This window comes from Brachyistius frenatus, unplaced genomic scaffold (assembly GCF_029030835.1).
Source record: "Brachyistius frenatus isolate BFR_SWC_R1_liver_20210118 unplaced genomic scaffold, ASM2903083v1 Contig_616, whole genome shotgun sequence".
NCBI classification, from domain to species: Eukaryota; Metazoa; Chordata; class Actinopteri; family Embiotocidae; genus Brachyistius; species Brachyistius frenatus.
Window position 1 is genome coordinate 1 of NW_027211215.1, and position 25,294 is coordinate 25,294.

General features: G+C 42.1%; 1 protein-coding gene across 2 annotated transcripts; it reads left to right on the forward strand.

Annotated features, from left to right (window-relative positions):
• Positions 1 to 702: 702 nt before the first annotated feature.
• On the forward strand, positions 703 to 25,294 carry zer1 (zyg-11 related, cell cycle regulator). 2 transcript variants are annotated; one of them, XM_069688517.1, is made up of 16 exons: positions 703 to 1,465; positions 3,697 to 3,912; positions 4,005 to 4,155; positions 9,543 to 9,997; positions 11,159 to 11,332; positions 12,032 to 12,146; positions 17,150 to 17,296; positions 17,403 to 17,576; positions 17,840 to 18,055; positions 18,182 to 18,223; positions 18,467 to 18,586; positions 18,896 to 19,011; positions 20,479 to 20,667; positions 22,102 to 22,199; positions 22,752 to 22,854; positions 24,612 to 25,294. In XM_069688517.1, the coding sequence occupies exons 2-16, from the start codon at positions 3,746 to 3,748 to the stop codon at positions 24,697 to 24,699; spliced, it is 2,355 nt and encodes a 784-aa protein (XP_069544618.1). In that variant the 5' UTR covers positions 703 to 1,465; positions 3,697 to 3,745; the 3' UTR covers positions 24,700 to 25,294. The 2 variants fall into 2 exon arrangements, with proteins under 2 accessions (XP_069544618.1, XP_069544619.1); XM_069688518.1 differs by having other exon boundaries at positions 703 to 1,430.

Consider the following 25,294-nt stretch of genomic DNA (forward strand, 5'->3'; position numbering starts at 1 on the left):
TACTACTACTACTAATAATAATAATAACAGTACTACTACTACTACTAATAATAATAATAACAGTACTAATAATAACTAATAATAACAGTACTACTACTAATAATAATAACAGTACTACTACTACTACTACTACTACTAATAATAATAATAATAACAGTACTACTACTACTAATAATAATAATAATACAGTACTACTACTACTACTACTAATAATAATAACTACTACTACTACTAATAATAATAATAACTACTACTACTAATAATAATAACAGTACTACTACTAATAATAATAATAATAATAACAGTACTACTACTACTAATAATAACAGTACTACTACTACTACTAATAATAATAACAGTACTACTACTAATAATAATAATAATAATAATACTACTACTACTACTAATAATTAATAATAATAATAACAGTACTACTAACTACTACTAATAATAATAATAACAGTACTACTACTACTAATAATAATAATAACAGTACTACTACTACTAATATTAATAATAATAATAATAATAACAGTACTACTACTACTACTAATATTAATCATAATAATAATAACAGTACTACTACTACTACTAATATTAATAATAATAATAACAGTACTACTACTACTAATATTAATAATAATAATAATAACAAGAGTAAAAGATGTAAAAATAAGTAAACAGTCTGAATCGTGTTGAATGGGGGATAAGTGGGATGAAAGTAGGAAGAGGATGAGGAACAGAAAAAAGAGGAAGAGGGAGTGTGAGAAGGGGAGGAAGAGAGAGGAGGAGGAGTAGAAGGAGAAGAGGAGGCGGAGTAGTAAAAGGAGGAGGAGGAGGAGGAGGAGGGAGTTTGTTTGTTGACATCGGACGAAAACGAAAAATCAGATGAGCAGCAGACCGGTGATCAAAACATCTGTTTGTCGCCGTCGTCGGTCCGCAGATTGTCGGCGACAGCTGAGGTACAGCAGCGGGCTGATGAGCCCTGCAGCCCCGCGGAGCCCCTCCGGCCCCTCCGGCCCCGCGGAGCTCCGACCCTGTCGGTGCTTCAGCACAGCTCCGTGAAGCTACGTCAGCTAGCATCATAGCAGGGAAAGTCACCGTTAGCACGAGCTAACGAGAGGGTTGAAATGTCCCGCTGACAAAGTTAAGACTTCACCTCGGACAACGAGCGGTGCTCTTCAACACGGAGCTCTGTGTGACTGACTTGGTCAAAAGTTGGCTGGTTGTCAAAGCAGCTTTTAGTCGCTTCAGTCAGCGTGAGTTCTCTTACACAGGAGCTGAGCTAGCTAGCTTTGCTAACTTGTTAGCATCGAGCTGTCTCAGATTCACTGCGAACAACCGAAAGAGCAGCGGAGGTCAGAGGTCAGAGGTCAGCGGAGGTCAGAGGAGGTCAGAGGAGCGTTCTCCGGACCGGACTCTCCCCGGAGGTCAGCGGACTCTCTCCGGACTCCTCTAAAGCACAGTAATAACCATCTTCATCTTCATCTTCATCAATGCACTTGTCTTTGATGTTCAGAGAAGTTGTTGTGGAAGTAGCGACATGAGCTGCGAACCGTTCAGTTAAAAGGTGTATTTATCACCGGAATGTAAACATCCGGTTTCTGATGATTTCCCTGATAAAACTTAGACTTCGTCTTATTGTCCATTTTGTGTTCTAAGTTCATTTGAATCCGATGTCTTTTCTTTTAATTGCTAAATCAGTGTAATCAGTTTATGTTTTTTATATTTTATTTTGTGACGTGTTTCCTTTTTCCAATTATACATTTTTATAACCTAAAATATTGGTGTTAAGCTGCTGTTATTTCAGAGGTCAGCTGATAATGGATCAGATAATAACTTATCACAGACATTGCAGCAGTAAAGTATTTATTCCTTTAATCTCTCTTCAGTCGTCACTTGTGGAAAAATGAAAACTTCAATGGGAACTTTTCAATCTTTCCAATTAGAACGTGTTAACGTGTTACCGTGGTAACGTGTTACCCTGTTACCGTGGTAACGTGTTACCCTGTTAATGTGTTACCCTGTTAACGTGTTATCGTGGTAACGTGTTACCCTGTTAATGTGTTACCCTCTTAACTTGTTGCCATGTTACCCTGTTAACATGTTACCCTGTTAACATGTTACCCTGTTACACTGTTAACGTGTTACCCTGATAACGTGGTAACGTGTTACCCTGTTACCGTGTTACCCTGTTAACGTGTTACCGTGTTACCCTGTTAACGTGTTACCCTGTTAACGTTTATCGTGTTAACGTGTTACCCTGTTAACGTGTTACCCTGTTAACGTGTTACTGTGGTAATGTGTTACCCTGTTAATGTGTTACCGTGTTACCCTGTTAACGTGTTACCCTGTTAACGTGTTAACCTGTTACCCTGTTAACGTGTTACCCTGTTAACGTGTTACCCTGTTAATGTGTTACCATGGTAACCTGTTAACATGTTAGCGTGTTATCATGTTAACGTGTTACCCTGTTACCCTGTTAATGTGTTACCCTGTTAACGTGTTACCGTGGTAACGTGTTACCCTGTTAACGTGTTAACATGTTACCCTGTTAACGTGTTACCCTGTTAATGTGTTACCGTGTTAACCTGTTAACGTGTTACCGTGTTAATGTGTTACCCTGTTAATGTGTTACCCTGTTAACGTGTTACCGTGTTACCCTGTTAAAGTGTTACCGTGTTAACCTGTTAACGTTTTACCGTGTTACCCTGTTAACGTGTTACCCTGTTAACGTGTTTACCTGTTAACGTGTTACCCTGTTAACGTGTTACCGTGGTAATGTGTTACCCTGTTAACGTGTTACCCTTTTAACGTGTTACCATGTTAACGTGTTACCATGTTACCGTGTTACCCTGTTAACGTGTTACCCTGTTAACGTGTTACCAAGTTAACGTGTTACCATGTTACCGTGTTACCCTGTTAACGTGTTACCCAGTTAACGTGTTGCCCTGTTAACGTGTTAATGTGTTAACATTAACGTGTTACCCTGTTAACGTTTTAACCTGTTAACGTGGTAACGTGTTACCCTGTTAACATGTTACCCTGTTAACGTGTTAATCTGTTAACATTAAAGTGTTACCCTGTTAACGTGTTACCCTGTTAACGTGTTACCCTGTTAATGTGTTAACGTGTTACCCTGTTAACGTTTTACCATGTTAACGTGTTACCCTGTTAATGTGTTAAGGTATTACCCTGTTAACGTGTTACCCTGTTAACACGTTACCGTGGTAACATGTTACCGTGGCAACGTGTTAACGTGTTACCCTGTTAACGTTTTACCCTGTTAACGTGTTACCCTGTTAACGTATTACCCTGTTAATGTGTTACCGTGTTACCCTGTTAATGTGTTACCCTGTTAATGTGTTACCGTGTTAACGTGTTACCCTGTTAACGTTTTACCGTGTTTACGTGTTACCCTGTTAAAGTGTTACCGTGGCAACGTGTTACCCTGTTAAAGTGTTACCCTGTTACCATGTTAACGTGTTACCCTGTTAATGTGTTACCGTGTTGACGTGTTACCGTGTTAACGTGTTACCCTGTTAATGTGTTACCGTGTTACCCTGTTACCGTGTTAACGTGTTTCCGTGTTAACGTGTTACCCTGTTAACGTGGTAACATGTTACCCTGTTAACATGTTACTCTGTTAACATTAACGTGTTACCCTGTTAACGTGTTACCCGTGTGCCTCGTCAGGTGCCCTGCGGCTCGTGTTTGAGTTGAAGCAGACAGGAAGAGGAGCAACATGGCGGCCAAAGCAGGAGATGACCCGGCCAGCCTGATGAGTCTGTCCACCGTGTTCTGCCTGAGGAACCTGAGGAGCACCATGTGCTACCAGGGCTTCAGGAACAAGCTTTGCCTGCGCTCCGACATCTTCCTCCCAAGTGAAATCTGCGATAAGTTGGTCAACACGTATGTAACCGCCCCCCTCCCCTCTCCATCTTTGTTACAGTATTACAGATTTCATGTCTAATTCCTCTTCTTCCGTGTGGTGTTTTTAACAGATATATGGATTTAGTCCACACAGACAGTAACTTTGAACCAGAAGAGAGCTTCTTCCAACTTTTCTCAGATCCTCGAAGCACCAGACTGACCAGAGTTCAGCTGAGAGAGGACTTCGTACGGGACAGAGACCTGGAGGCCATCAGGAAACAGGTGGAGCTCGTTATCCCGCCCACAATCCCTCACCCTCTCCCTTCACCCTCACCCTCACCTTCACCATAACCCTCACCCTTCACCCTCATCCTTCACCATAACCCTCACCCTTCACCCTCACCTTCACCATAACCCTCACCATAACCTTCACCATAACCCTCACCCTCACCCTCACCATAACCCTCAACCTCACCTTCACCATAACCCTCACCCTTCACCCTCACCTTCACCATAACCCTCACCATAACCCTCATCCTTCACCATAACCCTCACCCTCACCTTCACCATAACCCTCACCATAACCTTCACCATAACCCTCACCCTTCACCATAACCCTCACCTTCACCATTATCCCCACCCTTCACCATAACCCTCACGCTTCACCATAACCCTCACCCCTCACCCTTACCTTCACCATAACCCTCACCCTTCACCCTCACCTTCACCACAACCCTCACCATAACCCTTACCCCTCACCTTCACCATAACCCTCACCCTTCACCATAACCATAACCCTCACCCTTCACCCTCACCATAACCCTCACCTTCACCATAACCCTCACCCTTCACCCTCACCCTCACCTTCACCATAAACCTCACCATAACCTTCACCATAACCCTCACCCTCACCCTCACCTTCACCATAACCCTCACCTTCACCATAACCCTCACCCTTCACCCTTCACCCTCACCCTTCACCATAACCCTCACCCTTCACCCTCACCTTCACCATAACCCTCACCCTTCACCATAACCCTTACCCCTCACCTTCACCAAAACCCTCACTCTTCACCCTCACCTTCACCATAACCCTCACCCTCACCATAACCCACATCGTAACCCTCACCCTTCACCCTTACCTTTACCATAACCCTCATCCTTCACCATCACCCTCACCCTCACCATAACCCTCACCCTTCACCCTCACCCTCACCATAACCCTCACCCTTCACCATAACCCTCACTCTTTACCATAATCCTCACCATAACCCTCACCCTCATCCTGCTTAACAAACACTACATCACTCCTTCTGTAAGAAAACTACCCTCATACACTGGAAATCAAAAAACACCAAACACATTAAACTGGAAAATCCTTCCAGTAGATTACTTCTCTACAAAGAATCTCTCATTCTCCATCAAAACCTCAGGCGGTCGGTTTGGTCGTTTTCACAAACCTCATCCCATCCATCACTTTACTTTCTTTACATATCCACAATCAGAATTTAAACAGACTGACACTGTAAGTGGAATTTAGAGTGACTGCTTAGTACACACACTCACACACACTCACACACACTCACACACACACACACACACACACACACACACACACACACACACACACACACACACACACACACACACACACACACACACACACACACACACACACACACACACACACACACACACACAGACATACATACATACATACATACATACATACATATACACACACACACGCGCACACACACACACACACACACACACACACACACACACACACACACACACACACACACACACACACACACACACACACACACACACAGACAGACAGACAGACAGACAGACATACATATACACACACACACACACACACACACACACACACACACACACACACACACACACACACACACACACACACACACACACACACACACACACACACATACAGTGCATCCGGAAAATATTCACAGCGCTTCACTTTTTCCACATTTTGTTATATTACAGATTTATTCCAAAATGGATTAAATTCATTTTTTTCCCTCAAAATTCTACACACAATACCCCATAATGACAACATGAAATACATTTTTTTTAGAAATTTTTGCAAATCTATTAAAAATCAAAAATGAAAAAAATCACTTGTACATAAGTATTCACAGCCTTTGCCATGACACTCAAAATTGAGCTCAGGTGCATCCTGTTTCCACTGATCATCCTTGAGATGTTTCTACAACTTGATTGGAGTCCACCTGGTAAATTCAGTTGATTGAACATAATTTGGAAAGACACACGCCGTCTATATAAGGTCCCACAGTTGACATGTCAGAGCACAAACCAAGACATGAAGTCCAAAGAATCGTCTGTAGACCTCCGAGACAGGATTGTATGGAAGTACAGATCTGGGGAAGAGTACAGAAACATTTCTGCAGCATTGAAGGTCCCAATGAGCCCAGTGGCCTCCATCATCTGTAAATGGAAGAAGTTTGAACCACCAGGACTCTTCCTAGAGTCGGCCGCCCGACCAAACTGAGCGACCGGGGGAGAAGGGCCTTAGTCAGGGAGGTGACCAAGAACCCGATGGTCACTCTGACAGAGCTCCAACGTTGCTCTGTGAAGAGAGGAGAACCTTCCAGAAGGACAACCATCTCTGCAGCACTCCACCAAGCAGGCCTGTATGGTAGAGTGGCCGGACGGAAGACACTCCTCAGTAAAAGGCTCATGACAGCCCACCTGGAGTTTACCAAAAGGCACCTGAAGGACTGTCAGACCATGAGAAACTAAATTCTCTGGTCTGATGAAACAAAGATTGAACTCTTTGGCCTGAATGCCAAGCGTCATGTTTGGAGGAAACCAGGCACCGCTCATCACCTGACCAACACCATCCCTACAGTGAAGCATGGTGGTGGCAGCATCATGCTGTGGGGATGTTTTTCAGCAGCAGGAACTGGGAGACTAGTCAGGATGGAGGGAAAGATGAATGCAGCGATGTACAGAGACATCCTTGATGAAAACCTTCTCCAGAGCGCTCTGGACCTCAGACTGGGGCGAAGGTTCATCTTCCAACAGGACAACGACCCGAAGCACACAGCCAAGGTAACAAAGGAATGTCTTCGGGACAACTCTGTGAATGTCTTTGAGAGGCCCAGGCAGAGCCCAGACTTGAACCTGATTGAACATCTCTGGAGAGATCTGAAGGTGTCTGAGCACCGACGCTCCCCATCCAACCTGATGGAGCTTCAGAGGTCCTGCAAAGAAGAACGGGAGAAGCTGCCCAAGAACAGGAGCCAAGCTTATAGCATCATACTCAAAAAGACTTGAGGCTGTAAGTTCTGACAAAGGTGCTTCAACAAAGTATTGAGCAAAGGCTGTGAATACTTATGTACGTGTTATATTTTCCTTCTTTATTTTTAATAGATTTGCAAAAATTTGCAAAAGAGGCTGTAACATAACAAAATGTGTAAAAAGTGAAGCGCTGTGAATACTTTCCGGATGCACTACACACACACACACACACACACACACACACACACACACACACACACACACACACACACACACACACACACACACACACACACACACACACAAGCACACACACACACACACACACACACACACACACACACACACACACACACACACACACACACACACACACACACACACACACACACACACACACACACACAGTGGTGTGAAAAAGTGTTTGCCTCCTTCCTGATTTCTTATTTTTTTGCATGTTTGTCACTTAAATGTTTCAGATCATCAAACAAATTTAAATATTAGTCAAAGATAACACAAGTAAACACAAAATGCAGTTTTTAAATGAAGGTTTTTATTATTAAGGGAGAAAACCAATCCAAACCCACATGGCCCTGTGTGAAAAAGTGTTTGCCCCCTCCTGTTAAAACAACTTAACTGTGGTTTATCACACCTGAGTTCAATTTCTCGAGCCACACCCAGGCCTGATTACTGCCACACCTGTTCTCAATCAAGAAATCACTTCAATAGGACCTGCCTGACAAAGTGAAGGAGACCAAAAGATCCTCAAAAGATAGACATCATGCCGAGATCCAAAGAAATTCAGGAACAAATGAGAAAGAAAGTAATTGAGATCTATCAGTCTGGAAAAGGTTCTAAAGCCATTTCTAAAGCTTTGGGACTCCAGAGAACCACAGTGAGAACCATTATCCACAAATGGAGAAAACATGGAACAGTTGTGAACCTTCCCAGGAGCGGCCGGCCGACCAAAATTACCCCGAGAGAGCAGCGACGACTCATCTGAGAGGTCACAAAAGACCCCACGACAACATCCAAAGAACTGCAGGCCTCACTTGCCTCAGTTCAGGTCAGTGTTCATGACTCCACCAGAAGAAAGAGACTCGGCAGAAATGGCTGCATGGCAGAGTTCCAAGACCAAAACCACCGCTGAGCAAAAACAACATTAAGGCTCGTCTCATTTTTGCCAGAAAACATCTTGATGATCCCCGAGACTTTTGGGAAAATACTCTGTGGACTGACGAGACAAAAGTTGAACTTTTTGGAAGGTGTGTGTCCCGTTACATCTGGTGTAAAAGTAACACCGCATTTCAGAAGAAGAACCTCATACCAACAGTAAAACATGGTGGTGGTAGTGTGATGGTCTGGGGCTGTTTTACTGCTTCAGGACCTGGAAGACTTGCTGTGATAAATAGAACCATGAATTCTACCGTCTACCAAAACATCCTGAAGGAGAACGTCCGGCCGTCTGTTCGTGACCTCAAGCTGAAGCTAACTTGGGTTCTGCAGCAGGACGATGATCCAAAACACACCAGCAAGTCCACCTCTGAATGGATGAAGAAAAACAAAATGAAGACTTTGGAGTGGCCTCGTCAAAGTCCTGACCTGAATCCTATTGAGATGCTGTGGCATGACCTTAAAAAGGAGGTTGGTGCTGGAAAACCCTCCAATGTGGCTGAATTACAACAACAACTCTGTAAAGATGAGTCGGCCAACATTCCTCCACAGCTGGAAAAGACTCATTGCAAGTTATCACAAACGCTTGATTGCAGTTGTTGCTGCTGAGGGTGGTCCAACCAGTTATTAGGTTTAGGGGGAAACACTTTTTCACACAGGCCCATGTGGGTTTGGATTGTTTTCCTCCCTTAATAATAAAAACCTTCATTTAAAAACTGCATTTTGTGTTTACTTGTGTTATCTTTGACTAATATTTAAATTTGTTTGATGATCTGAAACATTTAAGTGACAAACATGCAAAAAAATAAGAAATCAGGAAGGAGGCAAACACTTTTTCACACCACTGTACACACACACACACACACACACACACACACACACACACACACACACACACACACACACACACACACACACACACACACACACACACACAGAGCTGGTAGCCTGCCGTTCGAGGGTACGTTGTGTTGTGTCCCACCAGATGACCTTCAAACAGCAGGTGTAGGTCAGTCTCACAGATTGCTGTGGAATTCAAATTGAAATTTCCCGGTAATCCATTTCATTGCACATTTGCTGAATTGACGTTGTACTGATGACGGATGAAGGAACTGTGATAGTGAACCTGCGAGCTGCAGTCGATGTCAGCAGTTTGTTCACTAATAATCTAATGATGGACTTTCTGAATGTTGCAGGACCTGATCGAGCTCCACCTCAGCTACTGCAACAGCCTGTCGTCCCGCAGCTTGAAGACGCTCAGCTGCTTCCGAGAGACTCTGGTGTCTCTCTGTCTGTTCGGCTGCAGCCACATCTACTACAGGAAGGGCGGCGCCCCGCTCGCCTGCAACGAGGACACGGAGGACGAAGAGGACGAGAGCCCCGCTTCCAGGCAAGCGCTGGAAACAGACTTTAACTTCCAGGGTTTCAACCGCCTGAGGTTGCTCAACCTCGGAGGACTTCCTGACGAGGTGGACGCCGAGACGCTGCTCAGACCCCTGAAGTCTCTCACCTCTCTAGATCTGTCTAATGTACAGCTGCTGGCAACAGCTTTTCTCACCCAGTGGAAAGACAGACTGGCCTTTCTTGTTCTCTACAACGTGGACCTGACGGAGGAGCTGGTCGGTACCGTGGTGGAGCTGGTTAATCTCAGGTATCTATTGTCTTCTGGTGGCTCCTGCGTTACACAATACGTAGGAAAACTCTCCCAAAATGACGTTTATTACTTGGTGAGTGACAGGATTTGAAACTTCTCTCAGCACCATGAAAGATGCGTTAACATTAAAGATTACAAGCAATCACCGAAGCCACAAAGTTACAATTTAGAAACTAAATAAAGTCAAATTAACAGCAGAATTTTTATTTGTGCTGCATGTTACAACCCCGTTTCCAAAAAAAGAGCATATATTTTTCATTAAACAATGAAATTTCTCAGTTTCAACATTTGATTTATTTTCAATTAAATATGTAGTTACAGGATTTGCAAATCATTGCATTCTGTTTTTATTTACATCTTCCTCAGCCTCACAACTTTCTTTGGAAACGGGTTTGTAGAAATAATTTCACACTTCATCATTCAAAGTATTTAACGAGGAAATGTTTGCAATGTAAAACAGTGACTATTAGTTTTCTATAGAACATTAGGGCCATTTTATCTTTGCAGTTCCTTAACACTGGGAAAAATTCAAGTACAACTATATATGGCTCAAATTTATGCAGTGAGTATATAATAAAGCTTTAATCCGTGAATTAAAAAATGTGAGCTACAAAAGTGTGTCGAGTGTCTGCTGCTGGAAAAAAATTTAAATTAAGAGATGACAAAGTATCATGAATTCATAAATTGTATATTTATTGGCAGCGAACATGTGCAGCATATTCCACTCTAACCACAGCAGTCTCTGCTTGTTGGGAAGTTATTAAGAGAAAGTGAAAGAGAGTGGATTGGGATCGGTATCATTTTTATATCATTAATATCATGCATGACTTTCAAAGCTTACTTCTTCAGCATCAATTCATTTTGAATACAAATGTTCCCGAAATGCCTCATTTTCAACACTAGATAACATTAAAGCAATTTGGATTTCATTTGGCCATAAAAGTATTTACTTGAAGTCAGATTGGATTAAAGGGATAAGTTTCAAACTTGTTTACGTGTAAATCCTAATGACCATATCAGTGTAGTTAACTTTTAATTTATAATTCTGAATTTCCCTGATATGTTAAGGTCCTAATCTGTATGTACAGCATTTCTCTTTGCATGCCCGTTCATAACTTGTAAAGGCAGTTATTAATAAAACATCACTGCTTTCTTCAGGCATCTTGACATCTCGCGGGAGAGCCGGCGGACCTCAAAGTTTAAGATGACCCGGAAAATCCTGACAGCTATTGTACAGCGTCTGGTCAATCTGGTTTCACTGGACATTTCAGGTCACATCATGCTGGACAACTGCACAGTTCCACACTTTGAAGAAGCGATGGGACGTCCGAGGTGAGCAACCAACTGTAGAGGGTGCAATGAGTCCACTTTCTGATTGTCATCTTCAAATTAACTGTTAATCCACTCGTGGATATTTAAAAATAGGTGAATTTTTCTCAATAAATAAAAGACCAAGTATAATAGTTTAAAATGTTTGTTTTTTTTAATTTTGAAATTTAGCTTCTTTTTTTTTATCTATTACTAGCACTTTAGATTTTTTAGATATTTATACAGAAAAGTAGAAAATTCATAAGGGTTAACAAACTTTACAAAGTTTTTTTTTGTATGTCTTCTCAAGTACTCTGAGTTTTTTTATGTTTTAGATCTGACACTGCACATAAAATAATGATGCATCAGAACCAATGGTGTTGCTTATCATTGACATCTCAGTAATACCCTCCCGTCCAAAAATATATGCATAGTATATACTTTTTTTTGTATTTTCTTTTTAATTCAAAATTACAGTGGCATTAAGTAAATAAGGTGGATTTATTTTTTTTAAGGATTAAAATCTTTAAAAAAAAACATTTAATATTTGGTCGTCATGATAAGGACTGATGTTGGTTAAAAAAAATGTACTTGGTGAAAGTGGAAAATAATAGTATTTGTATGGCGGGTCTTTGACGTCATCATTGTCCTCTAACGTACTGACTATGAGGTTTATTTTTAAGCAATGCACATAACATAAAAACTCATATTTGTCTGTTTCAGCATTGAACCATGCAAGAGCAGCATCTACCCCTTCCAGGAGCTGAAGAGGCCCCTGCAGTTTCTGGGCTTGTATGACACCACCCTCTGTACTGTGACACACATCCCTGCTTATAAGGTACCGTTACTGCTTCTATTATGAATAGGTTTGAACTCATCATGACAAATTTCCCTTCACACAATGTGAGCGGTCGCCTCCTAATTTAGCCGACGGTAGATGTGTCACGGAAGCACATGTGACCAAGAATCTGCCAAGTGCAACTAAAGCTTTTGATTGGTTGTGTCTGAAATTTAGCAGGTCCGGCTGAACTGACATTTACTTTTTAAGAAATATTACGAACCTATTTTCGGACCTCCCCTGAAAGCAGCATTGTTTAACTGAAGTGAATCCCCATGCAGTGCAACATTTTAGGACATATTAATGTATTAATTCAACACGGATGAATAAGTTAAGTAAAATTCAAAGCTAGTATCACACATCTTTTAATCTTGTTACGAGTCATTTACATAGAGAGAAGCGGTCACGCTGCTGTTTGATGTCATCGAGTGCACCACACTGAACAAGAGAAAGCAAAGCAGAGAGTTGAAGGAAGAGAACAGAAAGGGAATTATAGACCGGGAATGTTCAGACCATCTCTGAGCAGCTCGATGATTCTGTGACGACAGTTGCAAATACAGTGAGGAAGTTTAAGGATGAAGGGACTGGATGTGAACAGAAGGATGTGGTAGTTGTAGACAAAGAAACAAGGACAACTTCATTGTATAAGCATCTGTTGCTTCATGAAATATGAACTAGGAGTAATTCACTGTTGAAAAAAACATAAAAAAGATAATTTTTTCAAATGCAATTAAGTCAAGTCCCAGTGATTCTGAGAGGATGTCCTTTAGACAGATGAGATGATTTACGCCTGCTGAATACGACGAATCACATTAGCTTTCCAAGAAAAGAACACCAGACCGACTGTGAAATACAGAGGATGCTCGTTATGTTTTATGTTTGTCGGTTATGTATTCAATTCAATTCAATTCAATTTTATTTCTACAGCGCCAAATCACAACACAGGTTATTTCATGGCACTTAACACATTAAAGTCTTTACAGCAGAACTTTACAATATTATACAGAGAAACCAACAATTCAACAATTCAACAATTACCACATAAGATATGAGAAAAAAACCTCCTCTTTAAGGGAGAAAAACCTCCAACAGAGGGAAGAAAAACTCCCTTTAACAGGAAGAAACCTCCAACAGAACCAGGATCAGAGGTGGGCAGAGCATCTGTTAACAGAACCAGGATCAGAGGTGGGCGGAGCATCTGTTAACAGAACCAGGATCAGAGGTGGGCAGAGCATCTGTTAACAGAACCAGGATCAGAGGTGGGCGGAGCATCTGTTAACAGAACCAGGATCAGAGGTGGGCGGAGCATCTGTTAACAGAACCAGGCTCAGAGGTGGGCAGAGCATCTGTTAACAGAACCAGGATCAGAGGTGGGCGGAGCATCTGTTATCAGAACCAGGCTCAGGTGGGCGGAGCATCTGTTAACAGAACCAGGCTCAGGTGAGCGGAGAATCTGTTATCAGAACCAGGCTCAGGTGGGCGTAGCATCTGCCTCAACTGGTTGGGGTGAGAGTAGAGCAGAGAGAGAAAAGGACAGCATAGAGATACAAGAAGATACAAAAGAAAGAACAGAAACTGCACGAGCGAAGGAACTGAATGGAGACAACAGATAATAAGCAGAAACTATGGAAAAGTTAATGAGATGTAATGGTGAGATATGAGTTATGGAGAGTAAATCTGTGCAGGGCAAATTGAAATCTCAAAACTTTCAAAACCTTGTGGAGCTGAACCTACTCCCCGGTGTCAGAAAGCTCTTGTCTCAGTGGGAAGTCACGAGTCCAGCAGACCCAAAACACACCTAAGAAGGAGAAACAGCTGGGAACCAGTGGACCAAACTATATGTTGGTAGGTGCCGAAGTGTCATCGAGAGCTACAGTAATCACTTGTTTATCTGAGATTGCTTCTGAAAGGTTTGTGCAACAAAATAGTAGTTTCAGGGTCCCATCATGTTGCCAATGCTATTTTCATTGACTTTATTATTTGAAATGTTTTGAAGATTTTTTATTAAATATGGACCAAACAATCATTCCTGGTTGGGGCTGAAAGACGATGCCGTCGCTGATGGCTGACGGTCATCACAAACAACTCATGCGCTGGTAACTGTTGGGTTACGAACAGGAAGCTTTGTGTACAGGAATGTTTCATAGGAAGGTCTTTCCCAGCTGGGCTGTCCTGATGGGTTATGGTGCTTCGGTTAGTGTGCAGCTAATGTCTAACTGGCAAATATGAGCTAGAGAATGAGGGAGTAGTGGTGTGGTTCACTCAGTTGCCCGTCTCCATTTATTTATAGTGTACATTGCAATCTTAAGTAACAGATTAACTACACAAAAGATGACAAAGCTGAAAGGTACGTTAAATAGCAGAAGCTATTATCTGAGCGAAACATCTTCGTTGATGCACTAAACTATGATAATGTTGAGGGGACCGGCTCAACACCTGCTCTTAATAGTGCTGCCAACAAGTGGGCCGGGGGGACGGGTTGACATCTGGATGACATCTGGATGTAGTAGGGATGTACTTTTCAAGCAAAAGTTCACTGAATCTATTCGATTATTAATTGATTATTAATGCTTTCTAACCTTATATTTGGATATTGCTTTTATTAAAACCCTCGGTGAATTGGCTACTCAGTTAGCAGATGTTTTATGTGGGGATTTATACTGTAAAATATAGCTGTTTTTTTGTGACATTAAACACTTTTGTTTGTGGTCATGAAGTTTCAAGACGGAAGATATCAGTCCAAGACAAGCGAGGACGTTGGTGATCGGTCAAAACATATTACTAGAACTGGAAGCATTTATAACAGCAGCCCGAGTACCCCATGCAGCTCAGACCTGAAACCATGTCAACCAAACCCAAGCGTCCCCTGAACACCTGGAAGCGCCCACCTGAGGGAAGCGCCCACCTGAGGGTAGCGCCCACCTGAGGGTAGGGCCCACCTGAGGGAAGCGCCCACCTGAGGGTAGGGCCCACCTGAGGGAAGCGCCCACCTAAGGGTAGCGCCCACCTGAGGGAAGCGCCCACCTGAGGGTAGGGCCCACCTGAGGGTAGGGCCCACCTGAGGGAAGCGCCCACCTAAGGGTAGCGCCCACCTAAGGGTAGCGCCCACCTAAGGGTAGTGAAGGCAGTGAAGTTACCCAGAAAATAGCCTTGTGTTCATGAGGTTAATCAGTGTACTGTACAGATGTAATATAATATTCTATCTACAAATTATATATACTCTAATAATAATAAATATAATAGGGTTTCAATGTGACCCCCTAACAAGTTCATCAGGCGTGTAATGGCGTGTGATTGGACCATCCAGTGATTAAAGAGGAATTCATATACAGTGGTGTGAAAAAGTGTTTGCCCCCTTCCTGATTTCCTTATTTTTTTGCATGTTTGTCACTTAAATGTTTTAGATCATCAAACAAATTTAAATATTAGTCAAAGATAACACAAGTAAACACAAAATGCAGTTTTTAAATGAAGGTTTTTATTATTAAGGGAGGAAAACAATCTAAACCCACATGGCCCTGTGTGAAAGTGTTTCCCCTTAAACCTAATAACTGGTTGGACCACCCTCAGCAGCAACAACTGCAATCAAGCGTTTGCGATAACTTGCAATGAGTCTTTTCCAGCTGTGGAGGAATGTTGGCCGACTCATCTTTACAGAGTTGTTGTTGTAATTCAGCCACATTGGAGGGTTTTCCAGCACCAACCTCCTTTTTAAGGTCATGCCACAGCATCTCAATAGGATTCAGGTCAGGACTTTGACGAGGCCACTCCAAAGTCTTCATTTTGTTTTTCTTCATCCATTCAGAGGTGGACTTGCTGGTGTGTTTTGGGTCATCGTCATGCTGCAGAACCCAAGTTGGCTTCAGCTTGAGGTCACGAACAGACGGCCGGACGTTCTCCTTCAGGATGTTTTGGTAGACAGTAGAATTCATGGTTCCATTTATCACAGCAAGTCTTCCAGGTCCTGAAGCAGTAAAACAGCCCCAGACCATCACACTACCACCACCATGTTTTACTGTTGGTATGAGGTTCTTCTTCTGAAATGCGGTGTTACTTTTACACCAGATGTAACGGGACACACACCTTCCAAAAAGTTCAACTTTTTGTCTCGTCAGTCCACAGAGTATTTTCCCAAAAGTCTCGGGGATCATCAAGATGTTTTCTGGCAAAAATGAGACGAGCCTTAATGTTGTTTTTGCTCAGCGGTGGTTTTGGTCTTGGAACTCTGCCATGCAGCCATTTTTGCCGAGTCTCTTTCTTCTGGTGGAGTCATGAACACTGACCTTAACTGAGGCAAGTGAGGCCTGCAGTTCTTTGGATGTTGTTGTGGGGTCTTTTGTGACCTCTCAGATGAGTCGTCTCTGCTCTCTCGGGGTAATTTTGGTCGGCCGGCCGCTCCTGGGAAGGTTCACCGCTGTTCCGTGTTTTCTCCATTTGTGGATAATGGTTCTCACTGTGGTTCTCTGGAGTCCCAAAGCTTTAGAAATGGCTTTAGAACCTTTTCCAGACTGATAGATCTCAATTACTTTCTTTCTCATTTGTTCCTGAATTTCTTTGGATCTCAGCATGATGTCTATCTTCTGAGGATCTTCTGGTCTCCTTCACTTTGTCAGGCAGGTCCTATTGAAGTGATTTCTTGATTGAGAACAGGTGTGTCAGTAATCAGGCCTGGGTGTGGCTAGAGAAATTGAACTCAGGTGTGATAAACCACAGTTAAGTTATGTTTTAACAGGAGGGGGTAAACACTTTTTCACACAGGGCCATGTGGGTTTGGATTGTTTTTCTCCCTTAATAATAAAAAAAACCTTCATTTAAAAACTGCATTTTGTGTTTACTTGTGTTATCTTTGACTAATATTTAAATTTGTTTGATGATCTGAAACATTTAAGTGACAAACATGCAAAAAAAAAAAGAAATCAGGAAGGGGGCAAACACTTTTTCACACCACTGTATATTAATAATGGTTAAATCTGGAATCTCCTGTGTGATTTTGTTTTTTCCAGGTGACTGGATCAAAGAATGAAGACCAGGTTCTGAACGCCATCGAGGCGTACACTGAGTTTCGTCCCGAGCTGGCCCACAGAGCCATCAATCAGCTGTTCGACATCGCCCGGATACAACACTGCAGTCAGCTGCTCCGAGCTTTGCAAGTATGAAGTTGGGTCTCTCTTTGAAGGAAAAGCAATGCCACTGACGTCCTGTTACATCTCTCGTTTTTAACATCCCTGTCCTGTAAACTTTGCGTTCTTGTTTCAGCTCGTCATAGCAGCGCTGAAGTCCCATAAATACGATAAAAGCATCCAGGTGACGGGCAGTGCGGCTCTTTTCTACCTGACGAACACGGAGTACCGCAGCGACCAGAGTGTGCGGTTGCGCCGAGAGGTCATCCAAGTGGTACTAAATGGGATGGAACAGTACCAGGAGGTCACTGTAAGTCTGACGTGTCTCCATGCAGTCATGGTGGACATGTTATTGGGAGTTCAATGATTTCTGTGAACAGTTCTTTTCTGGGGAAAAGGGAGTGCACAGCATACATATTCATCAGAAAAACAATTAAGAATTCAGTGCACAAGTTATCATTTCGTTTGGATTCTCTGAAATCAACACAGGGTCCAAAATATACGTACAGCTGGATATCTGACCGGTCTGCTTGGAAGAATTGGTACAGTTCAATTAAATGTGTTGGTTTCCAGGTGCAGAGGAACTGCTGCTTGACTCTGTGTAACTTCAGCATCCCAGAGGAGCTGGAGTTTCAGTACAGTCGGGTCAACCAGCTGCTACTGAAGATCCTGGAGCCGGCCCGGCAGGATGAGTCCATCCAGAGAATCGCCGTTCACCTCTGCAACGCTTTGGTGTGCCAGGTGGACAACCATCACAAGGAGGCTGTGGGGAAGATGGGATTCGTCAAGGTAACATCAGCAGGACCGTTGCTGTTTTTAACCGTTCTGAACTTTCTCATATTTCATTCAGACGTTCATATGAGTTGATTATGGTTCTGACAAATTCTTTTATTTTTTACTTTTTTTCTTTCTTAGACAATGCTGAATTTAATTCAGAAGAAGCTACAAGACAGAATGGTGAGTGCCTTTTTGTTTGGAAATCTATGACTATATAGACATAAGTGTTGTGTTTTAGTATTGTGGAGTATTAGGACATATCATACAGATGGTGGCCCCAAGTTTATTAAGAATAATATCATTGTTTGGATGCTAAATTCAATATATTTTAAAAACCTTATTCAAGTAAACGTGTCTGTCTACATCTATAAATCAAATGTTACTTTATTGTTTATAGGAGATTGTTTGTTTGTTTCCACTCAGTGCGACCAGGTGATGGAGTTTTCCTGGAGCGCACTGTGGAACATCACTGACGAGACTCCCGACAACTGTCAGATGTTCCTCAACTGTCGGGGGATGAGTCTTTTTCTGGAGTGTCTACAGGTGAGTCCTTCACCTGTTGAGATTCATCTGAAACAAGACAGGTTCATTTTTTTTTAAAGCATCTAGAATGTATTCCATACCAGATTAAATATCACGCTTATTGCTCTGTTATCTCATCAAGTGTTGTGAAATGTAATGCTGAGTTGTTTGAAAATCATGTTATCACATCAGTCCAATAATTTGTCCCAGGCAAAATGATTGTTGTGTGTACTAGACTGAATATCACGCTGTTGGATTATTTGGACTGTGATCTGTGAATATTTCCACTGTCTAATATAATAATTGTGGTTTTGTATGATCATACTCCAGGAGTTTCCAGATAAGCAGGAGCTCCACCGCAACATGTTGGGTCTTTTGGGAAATGTTGCGGAGGTGAAAGCCCTGAGGCCCCAGCTGCTCACCCCACAGTTCATCACTGTGTTCAGGTAGGAAACCGTGGAAACCAGCGGAGAGAGCGACCCAGTAGCTGAGTGCCGGCTGCATGTCGTTCTCTTTCCCCACATATCCTGTTTGTCTCTATGACTTTCTATTAATGGCAAAAATACCAAATTCAAATATATCTTAACTAAATAAATCGAACTATTTCTTCTGCTAATCACTCAAGTTGTAGTTTGCATATCTGTCCGAACTTGTATAGATGGAGCTCCGAATAAGTTAGAAATTCTAAAAACGTGGATGGTTGGCAGACGACTTCAAATCCTGACTGCAACAGAAGGTTGTAAAATGTTTAGTTGGACACCCTGCAGTAATGTCACCGATTTAATATTCATAGACTATATAGTCATCCACTTCTTCATACAACACACATTATGCACATTATGCATTATTACACACATAAAAATAGGAACAGATGAAATGCTGGAAGACTTTTATTTTACCTATTTGTTTGGCCAACACATGATTACAGAACACATGATTACAGTTATTAGTCAGGTTGTCTTGATGCATGGTGAATAAAAAAAAAAATCCAGGTTGGCACGCCCAGAAAGTTCAATCAGTTCGTCTGAACCCAAAGTTTAGTAGGAGAAACTTTTCATCAGTAATTATGAAATAGCACGTAACCATTATAATTCATTTTCAAAGTTATATACATATGAAACCTATTGCTCCTCTCATGGTTCATTAACTGTGCTGGTTTTGGTCGTCTGAGCTTTTTAGAAGGTTCGAAATACTTTCATAAGTGATGAGAAGTTACTCCCTCTAAACTTTGAGTTCAGATCAAGCGGCAACCAGCAGTGACGTCACCCGTTGGTTTGTGAGCCTTATGAAGCCTTGAGTTTGGAATTTGGCCGGCACCATCTTGCTAGTTCGGAGCAGGAAGTGACCATATTTGGACGAACTGGAGGAGGAGCCAGCGGTGGATCTGACTGATCTGATTGGAAACCTGACGATACTACATCCCGCCCACCGATAGCTGTAACCTGACTGCACCACAGGCCTGTCAATCAAACAGACACGCCCCCAAAAACAGGTCTTCTTGAATCTTCTTTTCTAATGAATGAGGGATTATTTTCAGATGGACCTCCAGAAAACTAATAAGAAGGAGTGACTTTAGCTAACAACACTGAGATAACTGATGGACACATTTGATTCACTTTGGATTTGATGAGAGAAGTTGAATGGGAGTCTATGGAGCCGGAGGCTTTTTGGAGCCGACCTCTAGTGGCACTCGCTGGTATTGCAGCTGAAGACACTTCTGGATCAGAACCATTTTACAGACCTGAAGCTACGAACTCTTTTATATCCAGTCTGTGGTTCAGATGAACTGATTCAGCTCCATAGAAGTTCGTAGTCAGGGTTGAGATTTTTTGTCTTTTTTTAGGAGGATTGTTGCGCCACACAACAACTTTCAATCAGATGCTCGATGTTGGATTGTGTTCTCCCTCATACAGTAACCTGCTGGACAGTAAGGCAGACGGGATCGAGGTGTCGTACAACGCGTGCGGTGTGCTTTCACACATCATGTTTGATGGGCCGGAGGTTTGGTCGATGGAAGAGCCGCGAAGAGACACGGTGATGGACAAGATGTGGGACGCCATCCAAAGCTGGGACGTCACCTCACGGCGTAACATCAACTACAGGTGAGTGTCTGTTTACTATTTTCTCATTAATGGGATGCAGTATGTTGGTGTCTTATTTTATATGAAATCTTTGTTTAAGAATGTTCTCAAAATTCAAAGTGAGAAGTCATCAAATATCACGTCAGGTAACACCGGGTGGGTTGAAAATTGAATTAACCCTGTTGGTGTAATAAATTACATTTAATATAAACTACATTAGGTATTATAGCCTCATAGACAGTTATAATACTTTGACTGACATCTAAGTCAGTATTCTCTCAAGATTTAAACAGTTCGCAGCAATGATCAGTTATAATTACTAGATGCTCGACCATTAAGAAAGTAAGAGTTGCCTTTTTGTGTTTTTTTTTTCGGTATTTTCAGGTGTTTTCACACTCGGTCCCGCATGTAGCCGACATGGTCTTATTTTAACATTTCTTTTCGTCTGTGAACACGGAGCTGCTGTAACTTCCTACAAAGCTCCAGTTTTCTCTCAACTGTTTAAAGGACGTTCTTTCAGAAGGATTATCAATTGTCAATTTGCATTTGAGCCCATTTCAGTCTGTTTTTTAAGTTTTTCTTTGAAGAGTAGATTCCTCCTGTGTCTTTTTCCATTGAGCCCAACTTCTTTTTTTAAAATCTTTTTGGAAGTTCTTCTTTCCTATTTGTCTCCCTCTCACTGTATTTTGCCACATCCAGGGAGGTTGGCTTGGACCTTAAACTACTACTGCTCATTGCTTGGAGAGGGTCTAGTTTAACAGGCTTGTGTATCATCTTCTTGCTGAACCCTCAGACAGCTCTGTCCTTTGTCTGTGAAGATTGTCATTCATCCAGGTCACGGGCAGTGGGGCTGTTATCCAAAGGAAACTGCACTCGCTTGATTTCCTTGAAGACGTTTCACCTCTCAGCTGAAAGGCTTCGTGGGTTCACCGATCTCCTTTGCATTCTCTGGTCTTTGTTAAAACAGCCGAGCGACCGGGATAAATAGGCCGAATGACTTACTACGAGATTGAAGATGAAAACAAAATAATACTTTAATCCAATTTATATAATCTCTATGTTTAGCAACAATTCTGGCACGACTTTAAAAAAAATATCTTTGTAGAAGAAGCAATAAATGACCTCGTCTTTCTCTGCTTTACTCTGACATCCACTCAGAAAGCTATACAGAAATTGACTTTTAATTTCCACACTATTTTCAGAGGAATTAAGCTTTGTTTCAATATGCTGTAAGGGCAGCAACAGGCATACCCACAGCAGTGACAGGCCAAAGGTGCAGCTATGAATAATGTTATCTAACTTTTTCATCAGAAGTTTATGGTCAACCGAAGGGTATAAACTGCAAATAGAAAAACAATTTACAAACAGGCAGGACCCAGCAACTCAGACAGTTGTGTTGTAGCTGTCAGTGGCTTTTCCTGTTTTTGAATTTTTAAAGTGAGTTTGTTCTGTCAGGTCATTTGAGCCCATCCTGCGCCTGCTGCCCCAGGGCATCTCCCCCGTCAGCCAGCACTGGGCCACCTGGGCTCTCTTCAACCTGGTGTCAGTTTACCGTGAGTATCTCCACGCTTCGTCTCAACATACAGTTCTGACATACTTTTATACTGTGTGGTAACATTGCAGTTTCTCTTTCACTTTGAACCAGCTGCTCGTTCTTTTACTCCGTTAGCACACGTAAACCTCAAACTGCAAAGTGGTTTGGTAGAATTTACATATTTTTGCCCTGCCTTTATGGTAGTTGTTGGTTTTTCTATAACTGATTATTGTAAATTTAGATTGTATGCAAATATTATTGAATGAACAAAAATGATGATCAGTTAAGCCTGTAATTTCCTCTATAGTTTGCCTATCTCCCCTTTTAGGAAGAGCGTAGTAATAAGAAAACGGCCACAGCAAAAACACAGTGACGCAATTTGGAATATTTTTTAGCATGAATTGAGAGACTAAGTACAACCCCTTTAACCAGTGCCCCTTACTGAGTATCTTTGTGAAACAAAAATGCAGAAGTGGATTTGATGCTGTTGAGCATAAATTTGTTCCGTATCCACTAATGTACTGAAATAATTCTCACAATCTTTCTATTCCCATTTTTTATTTATCTGCAGCTGGCAAGTATTGTCCCCTGCTGATAAAGGAAGGAGGAGTAAGTCTTCTGGAGAGAGTTCTGGAGCTGGAGAGCTCCCAGCCGGAGACCCGGGACATGGCCAGGTAAGACCGACGAGCGGTTCGAGGAACCTGGACTTTGATCGCCTTCTCATTCAGGTTTTGTGGCTTCGCTTTTAGGAAGCTTTTCTAAAACAATTTATACAGGTGTTGATTTGATCACAGGCAGTTGCAGATGCTTCCTGTTGTATTTAATAAAGAGGGACATACTTTACTTACTGTACTTTAAATCCATACTGACTCATTTGGTCACTTTTTGGTGGATTTGGTCGGGAATAAGAAGAAAAGTTAACCATCGTTTCCTGTTAGTTCTGCTTTGTTTCATGTTCACACCGGCCTTTTATAAACTAACAGAGTCATATGAACTGCAGATGTCATCATACATTATGAACAACTGATGAAATATTTGTTTAAAAACTCAACTAGGCTTCATATGTAATGAAAAGTGATGATTTTGAACTTTCAGAGAAGATTCCTGTTTTCATTCACTGACATGCACGTGTGTTACAATAGCTATTAAATTATCTTCCTGTAACATAGTCATTTTATCAGGTGCATCAGGGCGATGTGGCCAAAACATTCAATCTAAACTTTTTTTTTTTTTTCAGTAGCCAAGAACAATTTACGATTTCGATCAAATTTGTTTTGTCTTCATAAACTTCATGAACTCATGATGAAACATGATTATGCCGACAACAGCATATGTAAGACCATCCCATCCTTGTAAATGCCACACCGTAACTCAAGGACCAGAAAGGGAGATTGTGGCCATATTTTCGGCCATGTATTTGGTTGGATACTGAATTGATGACACTAATCTCGGCTGTCCACCTTGAAACTGCGTGGACGCTCTTCTCGGCTTTTGGGCTGAAGATGTCTGTGAAGCTGTTCACATTTTAGAATTTGTAGTGGTTTATTGCACTCTTCACTGATTCAAGCTCTTCAATATCTTGCCCGGTGGGTAGCAAGTGCTGTGTTTATTGTCTGACGGCCTCCTGTTTGAGTGTTTGTTCAATCACTTGTTGTGTTGAACTGAGTTTGTACCTAGTTTGGGACTCAGAAAGAAGCACGTGTGCTAATGTCTCTGAAACTTTTTGAATTACAACTGCAGTGCTCATGGTGGCTGAGTGCGATGATGTTGAAGTCGAGTGATTTTTCGAGAGTTTTGGTGCATGTGATGGTCAATGCTGATTGGAGGGCTGCTCCAATAGTTTCCTGAGTTCTACGCCCGTACGATACAAATGACTGCAGATGATTCCCAATGGAGGTTTAGCCAAACCCAAATATTTACACTGTGAATTTGGGTCTCGTAAAACCAGCCGAGTCAGGGAAACCCCTGTGTTGCATCAATGTTTGTGAACTAAGGAGACCAGTTTTGTGTGAATTTACACTTTAAGTTTAGATCCTACCTGAATTTTAAACCAATGCCGAACTGTAATCCTAGTTTTGACTTTTAACCCTCCCAGAGCACAACAACCAGTCTGGGTGCCCAGCCTGGTATGCAGGCCCAGAAAAGGGCTGTAAGTCTCTGCCCTCAGATGTGAAGTCTTTTCTAAGGAAATGGAAACCGCCTGTTACTGTTGTCACTGCAGAGAACTGCTGCTGCTGACATTTGAATGACGGCGAAGAATCTCAATTTTGTGATTTATGCATTTTTCAAATCGTTCACGACTAAAAACTTGAAATAATCGGAGTAATTCCATATGTTGCCCAGCCCCTAGTTACATTTAGCAAACAAATATACAACAAAAAGATGTCTAACAAGTTCTTGGGTCAGAAACCAACTTGTAAATGTTTTTCAGGAAAGTAATGGAGCAGTGTGAAACCTTCAAAGAAGACCCCATGGAAACAAATCAAGGACAGGAGGTGAACTATGGACAGCGCGGTTGACTCAGGAGCCAATACTCCCAGAAAACATCATGCAAACCCCCCTAAGACCCTCCTACCGTCATCGCTGCAAAGGGTCAGTCGTGTGCATTAGTCTTATTCTTATCATTCTTATTTTCTAGAGCAGAGCAGTGTCTCTGACCCTCTTTACAGCATTTTGGACAAAAAAACCCGAATATATGACACATAGGAATTAAGATCTGGTGCATGGTGTTTTATTGTGAGGATACTGACCTTTGCTGCACATAAGCATCTCTTCAGGTGGGGGGAGGAGTTTGTGGGGGTTTTGGTTGACTGTTATCTTCTCAGTGTGTGTGTGTGTGCGTGCGTCAAAGATTTAAATGACAGAACAAAAAGAACTGCAGTGATGCTCGGTTCTCGTGGACGGAAACAAAAGGAACTCCTCAGCTCACTACCATTAACTGGGACATTGAACTGAAGACGAAAGGTCCCAGGGACCGTCGGACCGTGTCGGGGGGGTCCAGGGACCCCGTCGGGGGTCCTTCACACTCGCTGTGTGCAGAACTGCAGACACGTGTTCACTTCATATTCACCATTATGTGTGTAAACTGCAGAGGCATTACACTGATGTTGATCC

Bases quoted from the DNA above. Each gene is read 5' to 3' on its own strand.
- zer1 (XM_069688517.1), top strand. From the start codon at position 3,746: ATGGCGGCCAAAGCAGGAGATGACCCGGCCAGCCTGATGAGTCTGTCC. The intron at 3,913-4,004 runs GTATGTAACCGC...TGTTTTTAACAG, and splicing joins TGCGATAAGTTGGTCAACAC to ATATATGGATTTAGTCCACA. The intron at 17,577-17,839 runs GTAAGTCTGACG...GTTGGTTTCCAG, and splicing joins AACAGTACCAGGAGGTCACT to GTGCAGAGGAACTGCTGCTT.